Genomic DNA, 22,880 nt, shown 5'->3' with positions numbered 1-22,880 from the left:
CCTTTTTTTTTTTTTTTAAAAGATAATGTTTCAGGGCTGGAGAGATAGCTCAGTGGTTAAGAGCATTGCCTGCTCTTCCAAAGGTCCTGAGTTCAATTCCCAGCAACCACATGGTGGCTCACAACCATCTGTAATGAGGTCTGGTGCCCTCTTCTGACCTGTAGGCATACACGCAGACAGAATATTGTATACATAATAAATAAATAAATATTAAAAAAGATAATGTTTCATTTAGCCTTTTATGGGGCTTGGGGAACAACAGGGTCTCAAAGTCCAGGTTAGCCTCAAACTCTATAGCAGAGGATGATGGCCTTGGATGTCTGATCTTTCTGCCCCTGCCTCCTGAGTGCTAGGATTATGGACTGCTGCCACACACTTAGCACAAAGTAAGAATAAGAACTCTTTTAGTTTTTCGAGACAGGGTTTCTCTATATATAGCTTTGGAGCCTGTTGTGGAACTAGCTCTTGCAGATCAGTCTGTCCTGGAGAGATACACTTGCCTCTGCCTCCCGAGTGCTGGGATTAAAGGCGCGCATCACCACCGCCTGGCGTAAGAACTCTTAATTGGCTCACATTTCAGGATGGAGGTAATGTAAATCTGCCCTCCCCAGCCCACCCACACTTACTTATACATCTGGAGGTTTCTAAAATATCTGAGTGAAAGTTAAATAAACCAAATTTGAGAAAAGGAAATGACCAGATTATAGGAACAAAGAAGAAAGTGAAACTGTTATACACAGACTCAGGCTTCTGCCATGGGGTGGGTGTAGCTCAACTTTCTTTGGACTGCCAACTCCCAAATAATGACGTGGAGACTTGGTGATTATGAGAACTTGGTCTTAGCTTATGCTTGTTCCCAACTAACTCTAAAAACTTAAATTAACCCATTTATATTAATCTATGGTCTGCCATGTGACTCCATACTGTATATCTGACTTCCTCTGAGTCTCTCTGGGGAATCCCCCTCACCTCAGATTCCTCCCAGACTTCCTACCTTTCTCTCTCTTGGTCCTGCCTATTTTCTCCTGGCTAACTATTGGTGTTTGGCTCGTTATTAACCCAGTCAGAAGATGCCTTAGGTAGGGAGTTTAAACAGAGACACATCTTCGCAGTATAGAAAAAGGATTATCCCACAACAGATAGGATGATTTTGTAAGTTTCGGCTGTGAAAGTATAGAAGATGTAAGTTACTGCCCATGTGGGGAGCTGAAGCTGCAAAACGCACACTCAACAGCACAAGTCCAGGGCCCAGAAAGACTGTGAAAGGAGGGCAGGTAGATGGGCCCAGGGTGTGGCAATGCTTGTGGGACTCCTGAGCTTGAGACATCGCTCCAGTGTTTACCTGTCCACTCATGTGGTGGTTGCTTTTGGTGTGTATTTGGGGAATGGAGAACTTGGAATTGAATCTAGGATTTCTTAAGTGCTGGACAAACACTGCTGTTGGGCTTTGTCTGCAGACCTTTTTAAAGGAGTGTCTTGAGACAGCACACTGACCTTGAACTTGCAGATCTCTGTCTCAGCCTCCCCTGGGTTTGCCTTCCCAAATTTGACTTTGTACGTGTAGAATCTATACTCTTCAAAGAACCTGGAATCTGTCTTGAAGAATTTAACAGAAATGCCTATCATTCTTGACAAACACCAAGATTAGTTTGTGAGACAAAAGTGGAGTGAGAACATACTCTCCTGGCCATATGAGGAAATCATATGCCACAAGTAATCTTCACAATGACTGTCATTTTTTTAAAAAATGGGAATAGAAACCAGAATGGAAAAAAATGAGGATATGGAAAAGTTAGAGCTTCAGAAACTGAAAAAACAACATCAAAATAAATGAAAGACACTGTTAAATTGTAGAAGCACAGTAAGCTACAAGGCTTGGGCAGGGTTTCAAAAAGAACCTGAGACTGGCTAGGTACATGCCTTTGATCCCAGCATTTGAGAGGCAGAGACAGGCAGATCTCTGAGTACTGTGAATTTCTATGAGGCCACCTGGTCTACTTAGTTGAAAACATCCAAAGTTACATAATAAGAGTCTGCCTTTGAAAAACAAACAAACAAAAGGAATCTGAGACTGCCAGAAACCAAATGGCTGCCTAGGAGCTCCCAGAAATAACAGGTGATATGGAGGAAGGGTTGCTAGGCTGGTGCTCCCCACAGCAGCAGAGGTGGGAGGGAATGGGTACTAGCTAAAATGCAAGTGCTGCCCTTGGGTCCTGTGGTCACAGGGTTGAGAATTTAGATCCCAGCCACACTCACTGTGGCAATACATCCCATCAAAGAGGTGCAGCTGGAGACCCGCAGGGCAGAAGGGTCCGGGAAAGGGTGAGATGAGATGGCCGCTTCTGAGTGATGGGGCAGTCTGGAGAGAGCTCCACATATTTCTCAGCTTGTAGTAAAAGATAAATAAGAATGAAGATATCACAAAAAACCCGAATGATGACCTCCCTGGGCTTGGAGAGTGTATTTTACATTTTAAAAAGGAGCCTGGTCTGGTTCCACAGGCCTACAATATCAGCTAGTTCAGGATCATCCAGGACAATTGATTCATATTTACAGATAGTCCAGGCTGCCCTTAAACTCTTGGAATTCTTTTGCCTTTGTTCTCCCAAGGGCTAAGAGTGTAGGCATGAACTACCACAGCTGGTTAATGTGTTAGAACTCCCCACTTTGAGGGTTGAGCAATAGTTAGGGACCAAACCTAAAGCTTCCGATAGGAAGGTGTTCAACTACAAAGTTCTGACTACAGCCCTGGTCACTGATTTTCATTTAAAAGAGGAAAATAATTGTGCATCTGCAGAAGAGACAAATGGCAATACAGATTTGAGGAGAAAAAAATAATAGAACTTCTAAAACTTTGGGAATGTCAGTTCACAGTAGATTGGATACAGCAGAAAGGATCTACAACAAAGAAAACTGGCAGGAAATGGACGAGAAGGCTCTGTAAGGGCACACCTACCCGCTTGTTTTTGTTTAGGGCCTTACACATACCCAGCAAGCATTCTCCCAGAGAGCTTATGTATTTCTAGTACAGACCCACTTTTAATTAGTTTCAGGAAGAATAAGAGAAGAGATTAAAGATGAAATTTGCCAAGAATTTCTCAGAACTGAAGAATTTCTCAGCACCAAATGATGCCCACTTTCAAAAGATTAAGGAGGAGCCAAGGGAAGTGTAGCCACAGAAGCCAGGGAAGGAGCAGCCTTGAGGTTGCCAACTAATCCATGATGGCAGTGCAGCAGCAGCAGGGGGTGCTGTCCAAAGGGCACAGTCAGCATATTCAGCAGGCTGTTCTAGAACTCTTGACACTGAAAGCGTGAGTTCTTCCTGCTTTGGCCTCCACGATTGCCCCACCACAGAGACACATAAATAAGAATAAAACAAAAGCATAGAACTAGAGGAGTAATTTCATGATAGAATGCTTGCTGTGACCCATGAGGCCCTGGGTTTTATCACTGTGGAGCAAAGAAAGCATAGGCAGCTTCCCTTGGTATCTACTCAGAACTGGTCTGAGACACCTTTCTCACCCAGATGCAACTTTTATGCCCAGGGCTTTGGGTTTATATAGTTGAGTGGTCAAGCTCTTGCAGAGCATGCATGTGCTCCTGGATTCAGTCCCCAGCAACAATAGAAAACAGTGTGGTGGTGCTAGCCTGTTATCCAGCACTTGGCATACAGCTACAGGCATGCGGATTCAAGGTCAGTGTGGGCTGGAGAGTACTGGCTCTCTTCCAGAGGACCCAGGTTTGAATCCCAGCATGCATAGTGGTATTCACAACAGCTTGTAACTCTAGTCCCAGGGAATCAGATACTCTTTTCTAGCCTCCTTGGACACCAGGCATGCACATGGTACACAGATAAACACACAGGCAAAACACTCATAGACTAAAATAATAAAAATTTTAATAGAAATAAATGTTATAATTGATTGTCATATCTATATAGAACGTATATAATTTTAATCTTTGGTTTACTTACAGGATCTAATCTCATGTAAGCAGTTACTAGACTGTGTCTAGGAATAATGATACAGAGGGAAATCCACAAATGCCTACTAAAGTTGTGGCCTGGTGTTAATTGGATCTTCAGGTGTGGCCCACATTGGGTCCTACTGTAAGGAAACCAGGATTGGAGTTATGCATTGTAATGTTCAGTGGAAGAATAGTGGTGGCTGTGTTTTATTTACCATTTACATTTCTGATATCAAGGAAGAAGCTAGGTGTCAGGTGTGCATAAACACTCAAACTCAGTAAGCTGAAATTGAAGTCACTGAGGCAGTGGTATTAGCACAGATACACAGAAGGCTCACGGGGCAATAGATAGGCACAGAACTTTGCTGGGAACCTTAGAGAGAGAGCTTCTGCTTGGGTTGGAGTGGAACCTTCAATAGAGTAACTACAGGCTTCAGGGCCCAAGTGAGGTGGAAAAAGCATAAAGTAAAAATGTTTAGAAGGAAAATAGCCTTTGACATTTAAAGTGCAGCAAGAACAAGTTATACAAGGTCACGGTTGTATGAGACCACATTAAATCAAATACCTAAATAGTGTGATTCCCATATAACCAAAGTAATCACTGAACAGGAGAGTATGCTGTGTATGTATGCCTGTGGTTACGTGGGCAGACTACAGCAAATGGCAGGTTCTGGAAGCCTGATTTCAGGGAATTGAAGTGATGTCAAGGTGGAAGTGGGCAGGCATTGTACTTTTTTACAGTGTGGATACCCGCATACCTCCCAGCCTAATGGTTTCTGTGTCTAATGAATGGCTTAAAACTTACCTATGGGCAGGAGAAGAGAAGCATTAAGAGTATCCATTGCCACCCTGCATGTGAGGGTGGATGGCCAGGGAATAAACTGCAGTATAATAACGTCGTGGGATACTGTTAGCTGTTGATTTGGGGTATGAGGAAAGACAAATGAAAGAGATTCACAGCAGAGTACTGTTAGTGTAAGACATTTTTTTTCAAGAGCCATTTGCTTCTGGGGAAAAAGTGTCATTGGGGGCAGTGTGTGTGTGTGTGTGTCTGCACGTGTCTGTACCACATTCCTGCCTGGAGCCCACAAAAGCCGATTTCCTAGAATTGGAATTACAGGTAGTTATGAGTTGCCATGTGGGTGCTGGGAACTGGGTTCTCAGAAGCACAGCCTTAACTGCTGAGCCATCTCTCTGGTTATTATAAGTACTCTTTTAAAAACAAAAAAGAAAGAAATGTAGGGGCTGGAGAAATGGCTCTGGCTCAGTGGTAAGAAGAGGTCCTGAGTTCAATTCCCAGTAACCACATGGTGGCTCACAACTGTCCATAATGAGATCTGGTGCCCTCTTCTGGTGTGCAGGCATACATGCCTGCAGAATACGTATACATAATAAATAAATGTTCTTTGTTTTTTTAATGTAAAATAAGAACAATGGCAATATTAATACTTACCAGGTGGTAGAATGTATACTTAGCATTCATGAAGCTATAAGTTCCATCTCCAGGTTCCTTCTGTAGTACCCGCCCCCAAAATTAGAGCTTTGGATAGTTAAATATATGGGTATACTTTTGGATATAAAAGAGAAAATATTTCATTTGGGAATCTATACAGTAAGCAGTAGAGCTTGCTCAGAGTGTGTGATGCCCTGTATTCTGTTCCCACCACTACCTTCCGAAAGAAATTCAGTTTGAAAATTTAAAAGGACCATTTGACATAGGAGTTTTTTTTTTGTTCTTGTTAATTGACAAATATGAATTATACTTTTGTAAGTTTGAAGCTAAGGTAAATTTAGAAACTTCCCAGGAATAATGCCCCAGTTTTCAGCATGAGTTTTTTTCTTCATTTTTTTTTTTTAAAAACTGCTCTGTCTTTGAATTCCTTATACCATTTGCACCTGTATGACCATATATATGCCGAACCAGTGGGACCTGCTCCTAGCTTCTACTCTGTTGTTCTTATCTCTTCAGATCTTTTTTTAAAGAATTTTTAATTAACTTTGTTTTTGTTTTAAGATTTTTTAAATTGTTTATTTAAAGAAATGACATTGTTAAAAACCCATCAACACAAATATTCATTTTAGTCAGTAATCTTTTATTTCTACTACCCCTAGAAAAGCTTGTGGTAATGAATACCTTGTAATCTCAACAACTAGGAACCTGAGGCAGAAGGATTGCAAGTTCAAGGCCTGCTGTAGCTAGAGTACTCAAATAAAGCACAATAATCAAGCCCTTAGAAAGTTCCCAGAATACATAAGTCTTGAGGCTGTACCTTCATTTTCTTTGTAGCCTGTCCTGGAACTCACTTTGTAGATCAGGCTGGCCTTGAACTTACAGAGATCCACCTGCCACTGCCTCCCCAGTGCTAGGATTAAAGGCATGAGCAACCACCGCCTGGCTTTATATCTTCATTTTCTTTTTAAATTTATTTATTATTTATTGAGAGTTGAGTATAAAGTTTATTCAGTGGGTTATGGAGGGGAAAGGGAAGAGGAGGGGGGAGGGGAAGGAGGGGGGAGAGGATTAGAGGCAGCAGCCACCTTTTCCGAAGAGAGATGGAACCTTAAATTTTATTTTAGATGCATTGATGTTTTGCCTTCATGTATGTCTGATCCTGTGGAAGTGGACTAACAGACAGTTGTGAACTGTCATGTGGGTGCTAGGAATTGAATCTAGGTCCTCTGGAGGAGCAGTAGTGCTCTTAACTGCTGTAGCTTTATTTTCATTTCCTGTATACATACCCAGGAGAAGATAGAGGAGACTCATGTCACTCCCTCCTACACCCCCCCCCCCCACACACACACACACAGTGCCCAGCATCTTCTGGAGACCGGGTCTTTTGTTTCTTGCAGATCTGGGACACAGCTGGTCAAGAACGGTTCCAGTCTCTTGGTGTGGCCTTCTACAGAGGTGCAGATTGCTGTGTTCTGGTGTTTGATGTGACTGCCCCCAACACATTCAAAACCCTTGACAGCTGGAGAGACGAGTTCCTTATTCAGGCCAGCCCCCGGGATCCAGAGAACTTCCCCTTTGTTGTGTTGGGAAACAAGATTGACCTTGAAAACAGACAAGTAAGTGCTACCTCGGACACCTGGCAGGCCCCTCCTCTGGGACCTTGGAGTTTGGAGGGTTCGCTTCCAGGCTGAGAATAATCTAGGAAGGTACTGGTGGGAGTGCTTGTCACCCAGTGCCCAGCTGACCCCAGCCAGCTTTGATGTGAGGCCGACTATTAGAGGAAGGAATGGGAATGGGTTTTCTCGCTTCAGGGTGGAAGAGCGCTATGAGCCGTGCTGCTCATCGGAGTTCTACACAGCATTTCTGTCAGAACATAGTTTTGTTGATTTTAGCTCAGCTTATTTCTAACCATCTCTCTCCCTTTCTAGAGTTTGTCTCTGTTTCTTGGCTTGGACAGGGGAAAGATCTAAGGGGTGAGCACTGCAAAATCTGTGCCACTTGCCACTTGCAGGTGTGGGTAAAGGGGTTTATACCAGATATCAACCGTGGACCCCAGGAGAAATCGCTTTCTACCTCCTGGGATTGGCCGGTGGCACACTGCTAAGGCCCACAAGGTCTGGCTACGGCCAGAAATAGCTCAAGTTTGGATACCTCACATGGGCAGCAGAGTGACCTGACCTGCAGGTCTATAGGCCACACTCATCCTCATTCCCAGATCTGTTCTAGGGAGGACCGAGTCATTGTCCACTGTTCATGTCAGTAGTGTCCTCCTCCCTCCTCTAGGTGGCCACGAAGAGGGCACAGGCTTGGTGCTACAGCAAAAACAACATTCCCTACTTCGAGACCAGTGCCAAGGAGGCTATCAATGTGGAGCAGGCCTTCCAGACAATTGCTCGGAATGCCCTTAAACAGGTGGGTCTCTAGGACTCCCCAGATGCGAGGTGCCCTCTGGTCATGTCTGATATTTTTTCCTGGATGCCTTTCTTCCCAGCTGCAGCTGGGAAAACCTAGGGTGCTTCTCTGGGTGGGAAAGGTCATGACATACTCTGCCCCAGTCCTTAAGAGAGCCACGGCTTTATTAGTCATCTAAAAGACTCGGGGCAGAGCTAGGGTGTGGCTTAGTGATAGAACACTTCCCTAAGATGCAGAGCACTCAAGGACAGCTTGGTCCTTGAATAATGAGTTCCAGACACAGCGAAACCTTGGGGGAACAAAACAAACATCCTGGTGGAGGTATGGGCTTGTTTTTTCCTGAGCAGTTTAGGAGATGAAGCCACATGGGACCTCATGCCAGATCAATACTTCTAGTTAATGAGTTAAAATTGAATCAGATCTCAGCTGCACCTAATTAATTATGTCTGAGCTTCTGCCCCTTCCGTGCAGAACAATGCCAGCCTTGAAGGGTGGTTGTGGTTACCTGCCTCAACTCTCAGACCATGAAATGGCTGTTTCCTGAGAGTAGTTATGGACATATACAAGTAAGAAATACAAGAAAACTGAATCACAAAATCCAGAGCTCCTAGCTACCCTCTTCTTGGAGAGAATAGTATGCGCCATGGCAGTATAGAGGCCAGGCCTGTGACATAGGCCTGTAATTCCACCTATTGCAGGGAAGCTGAGGCAGGACGGCAAATTCAAGGCCAGCGAAGGAAACATAGTCATGCATAGGAGCACTGGAGGTGTAGCCAGTTTAGTGTTGGTTTAGCACACGCAAGACCCAGGGGTTCGTCACAGTGTTGGGGAGAGTTTTTTCAAGAGTGTGGGCTTGGTAGGCCATGGTAAATTAAAGCTGGCTACAAGGCTTCATCATGCACGATCCAGAAAACAATGTGGGTCAGCTGAGGGACACCTGAGGCAGGGTATTAATGCACTGGTTCTTAGCAGGACAGGACTACTGGCTTTGTGGGTGGCAGAGACTTGGAATGAACTGTTTCAGAGGCAGGAGTTCTGGTGTAGAGAGGCTGCACAAAGTGCTTTAAGACAGTGGTGGGCCTGCCCAGGTAGAATCATTCATCCAAACACCAAGAAGCCCCCCCCCCCCCAAGAAACATGCTTTCTTCTGATGTCTCTCTCCCCTCCCCCAGTCTACCCTCCTACCTGGATTTTTCTTAGCATACATGTATCCGTGTGAAAATCCAAGTCTCTCACCTCTGTTCTGTGGCCTGACACCGTCAGGTTCTCTCCAGCCCTGCTGTTCTCTTTCCGGAGATGACCCCTATACTCTGGTAGACTGTTTTGGATGGGGCTGGGAAGCTGTGGGTGGTGCCACAGCTCCAGCTGCTGGATCTGTAAGTTGCCACTTTATAGCACTGACCCTTTGAGCCTCTCCTCCTAGGCTTGACACTCTAGTCTGATGCTTTTCTGTCCACTTAGCAACTAAACATGAATCTATTGACATTTTAATTATCATCTGCTACCCTGTGGCCCGTCAGTCATTGCCCTGCCAGTAGTTTTAAATTCTTTATCATTCTATTTATCGATAAAAGACTCAGAAGTCAAAGGTGAGGGTGAAAACCTGCTGGCTCAGAGAGGTTGTTGCAACTAGCTGATCATGCTTTTTGGTTAGATACACTGCAAGAACTTCATCCTAGAACCAAGAGAGCTCAAACTCTAGTCACTGGCTGTGCTCCCTGATTCAAAGTTTATTGGACAGTCTTAGGCATATCAGTGTTATCAAAATATCACACAACATTCTCGTGAGGCTTGTTGTGCTTTTTAATATTTCATCTTCTCTTTTCCTGGAAAGAGAAGCTACATGTCCTTTTGAATTCTCCAGACCAAGATGCCTTTAATATGATGGGACTTTTTAGTTCCCTAACTCACCAAGGGTCCTTATACCAATGTATGGTTCTTTCAGAGGCAGTTCTTGAAAATGTGCCCAGAGTGAGCGTATGAACTCCTGGTAACTAGACATTGCCTTCACCTACCTTCCAGCTTCCTTTATCACCCTCCCCAATTCTTGTTTTTGATAACCTTTGGCCATAGGAAAAAAGCCACCTTAGCTGGGTGTGGTGGTACCTGCTTGTAGTTTCAGCACTTAGGGAGTTGAGGTAAGAAGAGAGGAGAATGGCAAATTCTAGGACACCTAGGCTACGTGTGGTAGAACATGTTATAATCCCAACACTTGGGAAGTGGAGACAGGAAGGAAGATCAGGAGAGTTTAAGACCAGCCTCAGCAACAAAGCAAATTCAAGGCTACCCTGGAAGACCCTGTGTCTAACAAGAAAAAGTCATCTTTCTGTTCAAATACAGGCTGGTTGTAACCTTTGCCCTTCAGAGAACCCACGTTTCCAGTGGGAGTGGGTGTTGGGGTAGCTGTTGTCCCCTTAAAGTGTGCCCAGTTGTTAAAGCATTCATGTTCGTCTTTCAGAATTCCTAGACTGTCTTGGCCATGTCTGGGTTCTTTTACCTCAGTGGTTCTCAAACCTATTGTTCCTCTTGTTGTGGTGAGCCCCCTGACCATAAAATTATTTCATCGCTACTTTTATGAATTGTAAATATCTGATTTGCGGGTTAACCCATTTACCTGGAGGACCATCTTTATTTCAGTATTTTGAGTGTATAGGTCTGCCTACCTGTAGCTACCTCCCAACTCCCTCTCAGCCAGGTCAAAGCCACTTTCATAAATATCTCTTTTGTTGGAATTGTATATCTGCTTGGGTGGGCCATAACAAAATACCATAGATTGGATAGCTTATACATATATTTTATTAGAGTCTGGGGCCAAGGCTGACACACTGGTTTTAGGATAGGGGACTTTCCTGTCATGCAGATGACTGTCTTCTTGCTTTTCACACAGAGAGCAAATTTGATAAGCCTCCTGGGGTGTCTCAGCGACAACATACATAGTGTAATTTCTGGAGCTGGAGCTCAGTTGGTAGAGTGCTCTCCTGGCATTCATGAGACCCTGGGATCCATCTTCAGTAACCCGGCATGGTATTACATTCCTTGTCCCAGCACCAGGTAGAAGCAGGAGAATAGTAATTCGAAATCCACTACTTAGCAAGTTCAAGGTCAGCCTGGGATACATATGAGACCCTGTCTGAAAAGGAAAATTGGAAGTCCTGTGAGATCAGATGTCAGAGATAACCCTAACCCTATCTAATCTGACTGTTCTAGGCATAGGCACACTAGGGAGTTAGAGCTTCAACATCCAAACTTTGGGTTGACACCCATTCTGTCCAAGACTGTCATTCATAATCTGCTTTTTGTGTTAAAAGTACATATTAGTACTGACAGGAGTGTATGTACATTATTGTTCACCAACTGATGAGTGTCTAAACAAAAGGTGGTTCATCTACTACAGATGTCATTCAGCCATAGGAGCAGTGGAGTAGGCCAAGGGTCTAATGCAGAGGCTGGAATGAAACCTGTATCATATTAAGACCCTGTATCTCAGAAGTCCGTAGCGTTATGGTGTGCACACTTGCCGTCCTTGTAGAAGCAGGAAGATTGCCCACAAATCCAGGACCAGGCTGAGCTACAGAGTAAGACCCTTTGTATAACAAGAGAAATGAGACAGGTCTGGGATGAAATGGGGCTCATTGGCAGAGTGCCTGCTTAGCATTTATGAAGCCCTGGCTTCCACTCATATTCATGGAGGGGGAAGGTGATGAGAAAACAAGATTGGTGGTGGTGGTGGTGGGGAGAATGGCTGCTAAAGCACATGGTTTCTTTTTCGGGTGATGAGTGTTGGGAACTGATGCACTAAGATAAAAAGCTCCTGCTGTATTCAGTATGTATTCCCAGTTATTGCATGTTTTTGTAGCTGCTGTGAATAAAACAAGAATAATACTGTTTAGGAAACTTTCCTTCTTGGGTACCGTGCTGAGGGGCAGCTCCATTCCTCCTTACAAGGATTAGTCCAGGAAGTGACTGAAGCCCATCTTAGCTGCTCATGAAGCACAGGTGATGGCATTCCCCACAGCTCTGCCCCCCAGGCTGCAACCTGTGGAAGAAAAGAAACTACTAGCTCCTGGACAACAGTCCAGAAAATTCAATGGGACGTGATCACGTGGGGAGCATCCTGGGACCGTGGAGCAGTGAGCAGGGCCCTATCTGACAGTTACTGGGTGTGGTCTATAATGCTCATCAGCAGCATGTGTTCTGACTACCTGGTGTAGATGTGGTTCCTGGACTCCTTACCGAGTCTGTCACCCTGCACCAAGCTGAGAATTGTCATCAACCTCTCTCTCTCCCCGACCAGGAAACAGAAGTGGAGTTATACAATGAATTCCCTGAACCCATCAAACTGGATAAGAATGACCGGGCCAAGGCCTCCGCAGAGAGCTGCAGCTGTTGAAGGGGCAGTGAGCACAGAGCACAGAGTCCTTCACAGACCAAGAACACACATAGGCCTTCAATATGCGTCCCTCCTCCTCTAAACAGAACAGAACGTGATCTCTCACATCCAGCTGCCAAAAGAAAACTCCACCAAACACAGCTACCACATACACACACACACACAGTAAGCAAACTCTAGCCTGTGCCTGACGGGCTCTTGGGGCAGTTGTCCACCATGAGCCTTGTGTACGGCAGGCATACGGCGGAGACCCTGGGTGCTCTGGGGTGCAGTGGGCATGGAAAGCTTACTCTTTTTGTCCACTGGAGAGTGAGAGAACTGTTCACAGTTCGTCTGTGTCTAATTATCTGATTTTTTTTTTTAACGGTCTTGTGGTCTTTACCCCTACCCCTCCTTGAAGGTCCTGTGGGAAGGCTGGTGCCCACGTTCCATTCTGAACAGGCTGTTTTGTATGTATCTGTTAATGCTTGTTACTTTTAACTAATCAGATCTTTTTACAGTATCCATTTATTATGTAATGCTTCTTAGAAAAGAATCTTATAGTACATGTTAATATATGCAACCAATTAAAATGTATAAATTAGTGTAAGGAATTCCTGGATTGTGTGTTTAAGTCCTCTAACGCAGGCGTGCAAGGTGGAGGGTTGAACCCTGTCTGGATTACAAGAGTGTTAGAGACTCAAATTTGGAAGTCCAGCTAGTGGCAGTATTCTGTACAGTAGACACAAGAATTATGTACGCCTTTTATCGAAGACTTAAGAGCCAAAAGCTTTTGATCTCTCCAGAGGGAAAACTGAACTAGACAGTTCCCTTCTGTGTCTAAATTTTCCAAAAGGTTGATTTGCATAATACAGTAGTATGTACAATGGGTAAATTGCTGTTATTTTAGAAATTAAATTCTCATTTTCCCCTTCTTAGTTTTTTTTTTCTTCCGTTCAACACTTTACTATGCCCTTTAGATCATTATCCTACTCTAAGGGGAAAAGAGAACCCCACCAAACCTGTCCTAGTGACTCTACCTTTGTTCTAGAAGGCGCTCCTTTCAGGGTGGTACCTGTAGGTTAGCAGACCCCTCCTCCTTTTTCCCCCACCGCACCCAAGTGTGGCCCAGCACTAACCCACCCGTCTCTTGGGTTGAGCCCTGGCAGTTCTGTTCCCTCCCGAGGTCCTGCCCTGCATCATGGCTTGCTTCCCAGAGCACTTCCCCTCCAAAAGTCTACATTCTAGAGTGTAGGCTGAGTTCTTCTGTAAAGAGACGAACGTGATGCCAATAAAATTTAACAGGAACAAAGAATAGTTGCCCTGTCTTTTTTTTTTTTCCTTGCAGACTTCAGCTGTGTGGAGACATTCTCTGTGTTCATTGTACCCTTGTGGGCCCTTGTGGAGCTTAGAGGCAGGGATGCCTTCATGCCTAATCCTAGAATACCTGCCGCCCTAGTGGGGATCTTTTTCTTAACCACAATATTGGGAAAGGTGGGGCATGGAATGGAAAACATGTTTCCTAAGAGCAGCGGCCCTAAACTGCTGGTGACCTCGGGCCATTATACACCTGGAATCTGTGTGTGTGTGAGTGAAGTGTCAGACAGGTGGGCTGAATGACTCTGGGGCCAAATGACAGTTGTCACTTTTCACAGGTCTTCCCTTCTGGCAGCAGGAACCTGTACCTCATCATACACAGGGCACGTGCTGACTGAGAGGCTGCCATTGCAGTGGTTCTTAATGTGTCCATTGAGGTCTTACTAACCATCTCCCAGAATCTCCAAACTCCTCTCACTTTCCTTCTTTCTCGTGCCCCTTGGCACAGACTTCATTGTTAAAAATTACATTTTTCTGGGCATTGTGATATACTTGTAGGCAAATGAGACAAAAGGTTGAGGCAGGAGGATCGCTTGAGCTTAGGCATTTGGTGTCAGCCCTGTGTCTGTCAAATCTTGCCAGAGTTGAACTGATAAAACCATTTCCCCAAGACAGACTTGACAGCATACAAGGGAGGCTAGGGCAGGAGGAAGGGGAGTTCAGGGCCAACCTAGGCTACATAGTGAAACCTGTCTCAAAAAATTCAAATATAAGGCTGGGGGAGGTGGTACATGCTTTTCGTCTCTGGAGGCAGAGGTAGGTAGTGAACTCAGTTCTAGGCCAGCCTGGTCTGTGTAGTGAGTTCCAGGGCTATATAGAGATATCTGTCTCAAAAAAAAAGTCAAATACAATTTCCCCTACATACATCCAGCTTTTCTACCTTCACTTTAAAAACCTGGACCTGGAATACTGCTGGGGGTAAGGGTGTGACTTGGAGGCTCACACTTGCCTGGTGAGACCTTGGATTGCACCCGCAGTCCACAGAAACCCTCACATCACGAGCAGCTATGAGTGGTGTGGCCTCTGCCAGGCAGAACATGCTGAGGCTGGAGGGTTGCTGGGGAGTCTGTTCCTGACCCTTCCTATAGAGGGGGTCCCCTGTGCACCTCACTCCGGCACAACTGCCTTAGTTTACACTACAGGGCAAGCACATGCTTTACACTGCCCAAGCTCCACAACACCACCTGGAGTTTGTGTGCTTCCTAGGGTTTAGATCAGCCCACTTTATCCCCAAAACAACATAGCACAGCCCCATGATAGAAAAGTGGAAATGTGTGTGGCATCACGAGGCCACATAGGCAGAGCTGGCTTTAAATCCTGAGAGGCCGGGTGCTCTAGCTCAGGTCGTGGACAAGATGGCCACATACTTTGGCACCATCAACAAAGCAGAGAAAAGGCATCCAGATTGCAAAGGAAGACGTCAGCATGTCTTCCACAGACAGTACACTCATGTAGAGTACTGTTAGAGCTGATTAAGTCAGCAAGGAACAATCCCAAAAGCAAACCAAGGAAAATACTACATTTATAAAATCCCCAGAAAACAAAGGTTTTCAGTTTTGAGACAGGATCTCGTGTCCTGGGCTCACCTCAGCTTCACTGTAACTATGGATGGAATGGCCTTAACTTCTTCCTCATCCTGCCTGTGCGCATACGCACCTCCTTACACCTCCTTACCGCCGGGTTACAGGTGAGAGCCACTGTGGTTGGTCCATGCTAGGAATCAAACCTGAGGTGAACACTACCAACTGAGCTACACATCTCAGCACCAAAAACTAAAGTATTTGAAAACAACAAGAAGGTAAAAGATTTGCTCATTAGAAACAAGACGTGGCTGAAGCTCAGTGTGGTGACATGACTTTATCCCAGCCTCTGGGAAGCTATTCAGGACCACAGAGAAATACTCAAAAACATTACAAATTTCAGAAATTAAGATAGCCGGGCAGAATAACTTACAACTGTAATTCCCTCTGACACCAGGCCCTACCTTCAGTGCGGTGGTTCTGGAGAGGACCCTGTTGCAGCACTGTGTAGACTGGGGTCACTGGAGGGGCTGGCATTCCTGCCAGACCTGCACTTGTAGGGCAGCCGTTCCCAGGAAAGTCCCACATCGACAGCTGGCCCGAGTGCTAAGCCCAGGATCTGCTTCCAGGCTTTCAGGGCTGTCTGAGCGGATAGACTCACTTCGAGGTCCCCCCCACGCAGCTTCTAGAGAGGCAGAAAGAGAAGAAATTTAGCTGTCGTTTGATTTTTCTAGTTTCCTTCTTTTTTAGGCCGGCCTCTTGGCTGGTGGGTGCCGCAGTGAAGGAGGACTTCAGGCAAGGGCAGAGTGCCCGATTAATGGCAGCATTTCTCTCAGTAAAAAGAAAATTCCAGTTAGACCTGTAAGCATCTCACACGGATCTAAGGCTAAGGTGCAGGGGTGTGTTGCTAGACCCGCAGTTCTCAGCCTGTGGGTAGCGACTACCAGAAAACACATTCCCAATGGCCTTAGGAACCCTCAACCATAAATTTATTTTCATCACTACTTCATAATTATTTTGCTACTGAGTGATGTCTCAGTTCCTAAGACCATCAGAAATAAGTGTTTTCCAATGGGTGCGACCCACAGGTTGGGAACCACTGCCTTAAACTGTTGGAGACAAGCTGACCATCCTACTTCTTGGCTATACTTTCCTGCTGGGTGTTCAAGACCATTGTTTTGGCCATAATTAATTATATTTTTTGTTTGTTTCCTTGTCAAGGCCATTTGAAGATCTGGTCCTCAGGCTCCTCTAGGCTCCTTAGATCCGTTTTTCCATCTATGTGAGAACAAGTCAAAGGCCTTGCTTGAAAGCATGGAGCACATTTTCCCTCTGTTCTGACCCTCCTCTTTGTAGACTGGACACTGGGTAGAGCTCACCACATGGAGTATCCGTGGCTCTGAAGGAATGAGACTCCTACAACTAACATTTAAAGGATGCCTGCCGTACAGTCCCTACAGGTCAAGGTGGGAAGATTCTGCCTTTTCATCCCTCTGAGAATATTAGTGTAGCTCCTAATACAGTTACTGAACACCCAGAAAGTATCTGCCCGGTACTGTAATGACTGTGCACTATTTAGATAAAGCTTGGGCAAAAGCCAAACACTTAAACTTTGATTAGATGTACATTTTTGTTTCTTAAGCTAGTTCTTGTCATTATTATGGAGACCAGGCCAGTAGTAATTCCATCAATTTGAGTTGAGATTCAACATCAGCGAAATGAACTCTGACCTACATGCCATATCTAACTCGCTCAGGCCCTTGTCACTTTGGAAACACATCTAGCTACCCTGCAGAACATAACATCAACACCACCTTAGTAAAAGAAAGTTGAACAAACCGCATACATACCTGGTGCCCCCTTCTGGCATGTGGGGAATGCTATACACATAATAAAATAAATAAAAAAATAAAAAAAAAAAAATAAAAAAAAAAAAACAAACCGCATACATAATAAATGATCATTACCTGTGTACATGCTGTTAAACTATGGGTTGGTAAGTTCCCAGGTAAACCTTCTAGAGCACACAGGGCGCTCTTCATACAGTGCACAGAGCCATGTGCCCTAACTGCTTCTGGTTCTGAAGGAACATTACGTAGTAGAGACAGCTTTGTCATGTGTGAGATGAAGAATGGTCACAGGCCTTTACTCTGGTCATTTTGCTGTCCTTTCTTCCTGTCACAGAGTCGGCCACACTGACTTAGGAAAACGTAGGGGCCTTGGAAGACATTTTTAAACAAAACATGGTTGGGTCCAAATCCCACCTCCAGAGCCAGCTCAGCTTCTCCGTGAGCTCAAACAGCATGCAACAACTTAATGGATACACAAAAAGCATTTGTTCTTCTCTAAGCCTGACCCTCAACACACTGTTGGGTCCAGGGGTATCTGGCTAGATCCAAAGTACCTGTCCTCCTTTTGTGCAGATGCATCTTACCGATTGGGGCACACATTCTAAGACTTCAAACTTTTCCAGTTCAGGAGCATCCGTGGTCAAGAGGACCAAACTGACATTAAGTTTCTGCTTTATCAATGCCTAACCTGAAGCTCTGGCTAGACTTTGAGGGACCAAGTGACTGGAAGTCTGTAGTACTCTGCTGCCTAGACTCTGCTAAGGAGGGCCTGTGGTTATGTGGCTCTGAATACTGCAAGGGAAACATTCCGGGGAGATTGGGGCCATGCCTCCTGACAAGGAACAAAAGAGGGTTGTTTGAGTTCCTGAGGATCTAACTGCTAGGTGTTTGAGGAACAGCTGAATGGACCTTTCTTGGAACCAGATAGTTCTATCCGCAAGGAGATGGAGGAGGAAGAGAAGTCTTGGGCCAGAGTTGCCTCCTCACTTCCATGGTTCCTTTGCCCACCAGGATGAGCATGTCCAATCTGTGAGCAGCTAGTGAGGTCTAGTCTGTCCCAGGGAGGGACCAGATTTAACTAGGATTTGCACACTTTATCCATGGCTCAGTCCCCTACTATTTGCCGTGTCCTCCTTTAATAGACCATAGAACCCGAGAGGAACTGGAGCCCATTTGCCTATGTGATGGGTGCTGTTCCACTCCAGCCTCACGTGATCTCATCATCAGTCACAGAGCTGGAAGCACAGTCAGATGCAGAAAGGAGGTAGACAGGCTCCAGCTCTTTAGCCTGTTGGCACACTATGGGAAGCCCAGGAGCCAGGACTGATCTGCTTATCCTAGGACCCATTCATCGACAGTGAAGAGTCACCTGCAGAAATCCTAGAGAAACAAATAGAACACATGCATACCCTCCTAATTCCAGTAGGGAAGACCCAGGGCACAATTGCAATCCGAGCTCAGTGTCCAGTGTTTAAATCCATTTATAATCTGGGCTCCAGAGGGCCCAACCAGCACTTCGGCTCTGCCTTCTGCAGCACAGTCAGCCTCAGGCTCTACCAGCTTCACTGCACACCTCCCGCTGTCTGTGGGGTCATCCCAGTACTGGCATTTCCCGCAGCTCTCTTGCCACTAAAGTTTGGCTGCCAGCATGAGATACAGCCTTGGTCCCTCTTACCACAGCCCATGTGCTGACCTGGAAGAACTACTTCCCAGAAGATTAACCACCATGACACTGTTATTAATCACAGCCAATTCTTCGCCTCAGCTGACCAGAGACCATGGCTCACATGAACAGCCCTGAGTCACACTTCCCTCTGAACCTTCACGCCCACTAGCCCATTACCAGCCACAGCTGACAGCCCACAGGTTTGCCTCCGACAACATATTCCCATCTAGTCCTCAGATCACAGCTGCTAGAGTACATGTGACCTGCCTTTGAGACGAATGTCATCCAACTGAAATAGGTTCCATGCAGCTCACAGGTCCTTTCAGACTTGGCCAGCAAGGTTTCAGACACATGCAGGGCTTGCCATTTGCTACCTAATCTGCCCAGTGTTCAACAGTTGATGTGGGAGGTCCTTCTGTCTTGGTTAATGAATAAAGAAACTGCCTTGGCCTGTTGATAGGGAGAACTAGGTGGGGGGGGGGAACTAAGCTGAATGCTGGGAGAAAGAAGGGCGGAGTTAGAGAGAAGCCATATAGCCGCCAGAGATGGGATGCTGGAACTTTAGCCACAGACATGTGGCAATACACAGATTAATAGAAATGGGTTAAATTAAGATGTAAGAGTTAGCTAATAAGAAGCTAGAGCTAATGGGCCAAGCAGTGTCTTTAAATAATATAGTTTCTGTGTGATTATTTCGGTTCTGGGCGGCCAGGACAAACAAGTGGCCCCTGCCCTCTCCAACAAACAGTGGCTGTTTATACCCACCTTTCCCTTTGGATCTCACTACATAACCATCAGGACAAGTATTCAAGGTGCCAACAAGTAGCACCTGTCACACAGTGACCTCAGAGGGTGAATCCAGTGGCCCCTGTGACAATGACCTCACATCTCACAGAGAGGGAACTCCTCAGTGGCCTAAACATCTGATTGGTACAGAGATGCAAGCACTCATGGCCACTACCTCCAGAATCCCTGTGACATTGACCATGGCTTCCCATGGTTAAGTGGCATCTACTCCACTTTAGCACTACCTCTCCTGGCCTGGCCATGCCATGGTCACCGTCAGTATCTACATAGGAAGCAGCTGAGCAGTCGTCCCATGGCCAGCCTACCCCAGGTCCTGCACACACCTATTCACAGCCCACCAGAGTACTCACAGCCAGGATCACAGCTCACGAGTGCTCACAGCCAGGATCACAGCTCACAGCCAGACCCACAGCTCACCAGTGTGCTCACAGCCAGGATCACAGCTCACGAGTGCTCACAGCCAGGTCCACAGCTCACCGGGGTGCTCACAGCCAGGATCACAGCTCACCCGAGTGCTCACAGCCAGGCACCAGGCACCCAGCGATCTGGCGAGGACTGAGCTTCCCTGAGATCCTTCCCCAGGTGTACTGAGTGGGGCTCTGCCCTCTCTGCCCCTTCTTCCTTGAGAAAACTCTCCATTCCTTGCTGTCCATTTCTTGAGGTCCAGTTTGCCCAGCCTCTTGGCTTAGGAACGGCAGCCTAAGCACCCAGTCTGGTTCTCAAGGAATCAGTCTCCTTCCAGCCCTAAAAAGGTCAAATCACCCCACCCCATCAGAGCCCGAGCCCCTACTCTCCTCTTCCTGCTGGAGTGGGCGTTCACTATGCTAGCTGTGGTCAGTGTGTTCCCTAGCTCAGAAGGGACCCTTGGAGTACCAGTTGGGTCACAGCCAACTCAGTCCTCCAAGATTTTCAGTCAAGTCAGTTCTTCTGAAATTCTGGTAAACCCCCAAGAAATATAACCAGAGAAACAGCTGTCTACAGAGTTACTGAGTCCCTTCTGGCATAAACAAAATATCGAACTGGGAAAGACCGATGAGACCCGAGAAAAGAAAAGTAACAACTTCATCCACTCAGCATGGGAGAAGCTGGAAGCCGTTTGTTCCACTGACCCTGGCTTAGGTATTTTACAGGCCCCTGGGTCCTCCCCGTTCCCCTGTCCATCCAGTCTAGACACCCTCTGACCCGGGAATAGCAAACCTGCCTTAGCTGCATGCTTCTGCCAGGAGTAGGGGCTACAGCCTGTGGTCCCATTTGCCACCACAGAACTGTCTTCAGTTTTGCTTTATTCTCAGGGTTTTGTTTTGAAACAGGGCCTTAGACTCCTGGGTGATAGGCTGGCCACAGAGCAGCGGAAAGAAAAGATCCTGCTCCTTCAGAGGCTCAGGCTTTCATTTCCAGCATCCACCCGGCTGTTCACAACTCCAGCTCCAGGCAATCTGGCGCCCTCTTCTGGCATTCCCTGCTATCACTACCCCAGTAAGACGGGAAAATAAGGTTAAACACACACACCCGTACTCAAGCAGGTCATGTAGCCTGGCGTCCACACTGGGCTTCACCGTGGTAGGGCCTCTGTCCCCTCCAGCCCCGCCTTCACAGGGTGCTTCATTGACTGGCCTTTCTCCCTGGCCCTGGAGGCTCAGCAGTCCTGAGAGGGATTTGACCAGTGAGTGCTTTGTATTTTGCTTTGCATTTTTTTTGGGTTTGTTTTTGTGGAGTTTTTGTTTTGTTTTGTTGTCTTGATGTTTTATAGGGTTTTGTTTTGTTTCGGTTTTGGTTTGTGTGATTTTCTGGGACAAAATTGATCAGAAACAAACTCCAGATGGGCTGTGAGCACATGGACAAAAAGATCTTAAGGTATGCTTGATGTGGCTGCCTTTGTGTCCCAGGCAAGTATGGGAACCACTGGTCCCAGTGTCCCTAACCCCACAGCCACCAGTGGTCTGAATCCGAGATAATGGGCCAGAGGTGCTGACTGCACAGACCTGGGAGACAGCAATGGGCTCCATCCTGTTGTCACTGGAGAAGCCAGCTCTGCCAGGTGACCGTCTACTTGCAGGTGGGTTAGCCTCACTTTTCTAGACAAAGAGTAAAGAGGAGGTACAGTAACCTGATGTGTGGGAGGGAAGTCCCCAAGACTTGGTTTACCTGGAATATAGCCCAAGGGGAAACCTCTGAGCCCTCTCTGGCTTCTGCTAGGAAACCACTCACCAGATCAAACGAACAGGAGGCAAAGAACACTAGAGCATGGCTGGTCCAGCAACAAGCATTCCAACATCCCCACGCGCTTCCCTTGAGAAGGTCGGTGAGGAGACAGTGGCTTTGTGAACGGGGTCCGCACTGGGGGCCCGCCTCCTTGACTGGTGGGGGGGGGAGTGTGGGTATCCATGGAGACGGGGCGGAGAAGGGGTGGGGCGCTCCCAACGTTTACCCAACGGCCAACCGCTGAACTGCAAGGCAGTCGGGCACTGGGTGCTGCTGCCTCCTGCAGCGGGGCCTGAAAGCTGGGAAAAGCGGCTGCCTCTTCCTAAGATCTGGGCCTCTGCAGGCCAGGACAACCTCAGAAACAAACCCTTTCTTCCTCCCTGCTAGCCTGGGCTGGGCAGCGACCTTGTGGGTTGCCTGCCACAGCTCTGGCAGCACTTAGGGCACCCAGCATCAGGACCCAGGCCCTTCCTAGCTCACTTAAGCAAATGAACATTTGTGAGCATGAGACCCAGTTACATAGGACTCGGTTACACAGAGTGGCCGATAGGACCAGGGGAGACTAGCTAGCACAGGACCTCAAGTGCCCCGAAGGAAAAAAATGCAAAAGGCACAGGAATGGGGCCGGGCAACCCTACTTCAGATGGGGGGTTTGGAGAGGGCCTTTCTGTGGAGGGGTAGGGCATGGGGAAGTATTTGGGGACGTTAGCGGAAACCACGGAAAGGCCCCCAGGTAGAATGGGTGTTCTAGAAAGGCAGGACCCTGACACCTCGCTCCAGAGACATTGGATTTTATCCCCCAGGGGAGGACCAATGGCAGCGGCTAAAAAAAAAAAAAATAATAAAAGAAAAAAAAGGCAGCAGTAGACCCAGCTGGATGGGGCAAGGGCAGGCACTCCTCAGATCAATGCAGCTGTGGACCAAGATACTTCCAGAAGGCTGAGTCTTTCCCCCATCTTCCCCCCCCCCCCCCAGGGCAGGAGCTGTCTTATGAGACAGGGTCTCTTTACATAGCCCTGGCTGTCCTGGAACTCACTATGTAGACCAGGCTGGCCTAAAACATAGAGATCCTCCTGCCTCTGCCCTCCCCATTCTTCGGTGCAACGCCTATAAAGTCGTGTCTGGCTCTCAAAAGTCTGATTCTTGAGGTTTTGTCATTGAGGCCTATAAAAGTGCCCAAGGCCTTTGTCCATGGGACTTGTCCTGACCCAGGCCACCCAGGAATGAAAGAACCCAGTCACTGGCTTTCTCTGCTGTG

The 22,880-nt window shown here is 46.7% G+C and overlaps 1 protein-coding gene and 1 long non-coding RNA gene across 4 annotated transcripts in view; one reads left to right on the top strand and one right to left on the bottom strand.

The window, feature by feature from the left end:
• Rab7a (RAB7A, member RAS oncogene family) overlaps positions 1-13,515 on the top strand; it is a 50,481-nt gene extending 36,966 nt beyond the window's left edge. For both annotated transcript variants that reach the window (XM_050165438.1, XM_050165439.1), the window contains exons 4-6: positions 6,817-7,035; positions 7,703-7,831; positions 12,126-13,515. In XM_050165438.1, coding sequence (XP_050021395.1) covers positions 6,817-7,035; positions 7,703-7,831; positions 12,126-12,221 — 444 coding nt within the window. In that variant the 3' untranslated portion in view covers positions 12,222-13,515. The remainder of the gene's footprint in view (positions 1-6,816; positions 7,036-7,702; positions 7,832-12,125) is intronic.
• Positions 10,610-22,237, bottom strand: LOC126515621 (uncharacterized). Of its 2 annotated transcripts, none has more exons than XR_007595885.1 (3): positions 21,629-22,237; positions 15,562-15,782; positions 10,610-11,867 (listed from the first exon to the last, which is right to left on the bottom strand). It is a non-coding gene; the product is annotated as an uncharacterized lncRNA (long non-coding RNA). The 2 variants fall into 2 exon arrangements; XR_007595886.1 differs by lacking the exon at positions 21,629-22,237 and adding an exon at positions 20,930-21,163.
• Positions 22,238-22,880: the final 643 nt, after the last annotated feature.

The sequence above is a fragment of the Alexandromys fortis genome, unplaced genomic scaffold (assembly GCF_014885135.2).
Source record: "Alexandromys fortis isolate MF-2015 unplaced genomic scaffold, M_Fortis_MF-2015_v1.1 scaffold_158, whole genome shotgun sequence".
Classification (NCBI taxonomy): Eukaryota; Metazoa; Chordata; class Mammalia; order Rodentia; family Cricetidae; genus Alexandromys; species Alexandromys fortis.
Note: the sequence above shows the minus strand (reverse complement) of the source record. Positions and strands in the feature narration are given on the sequence as shown.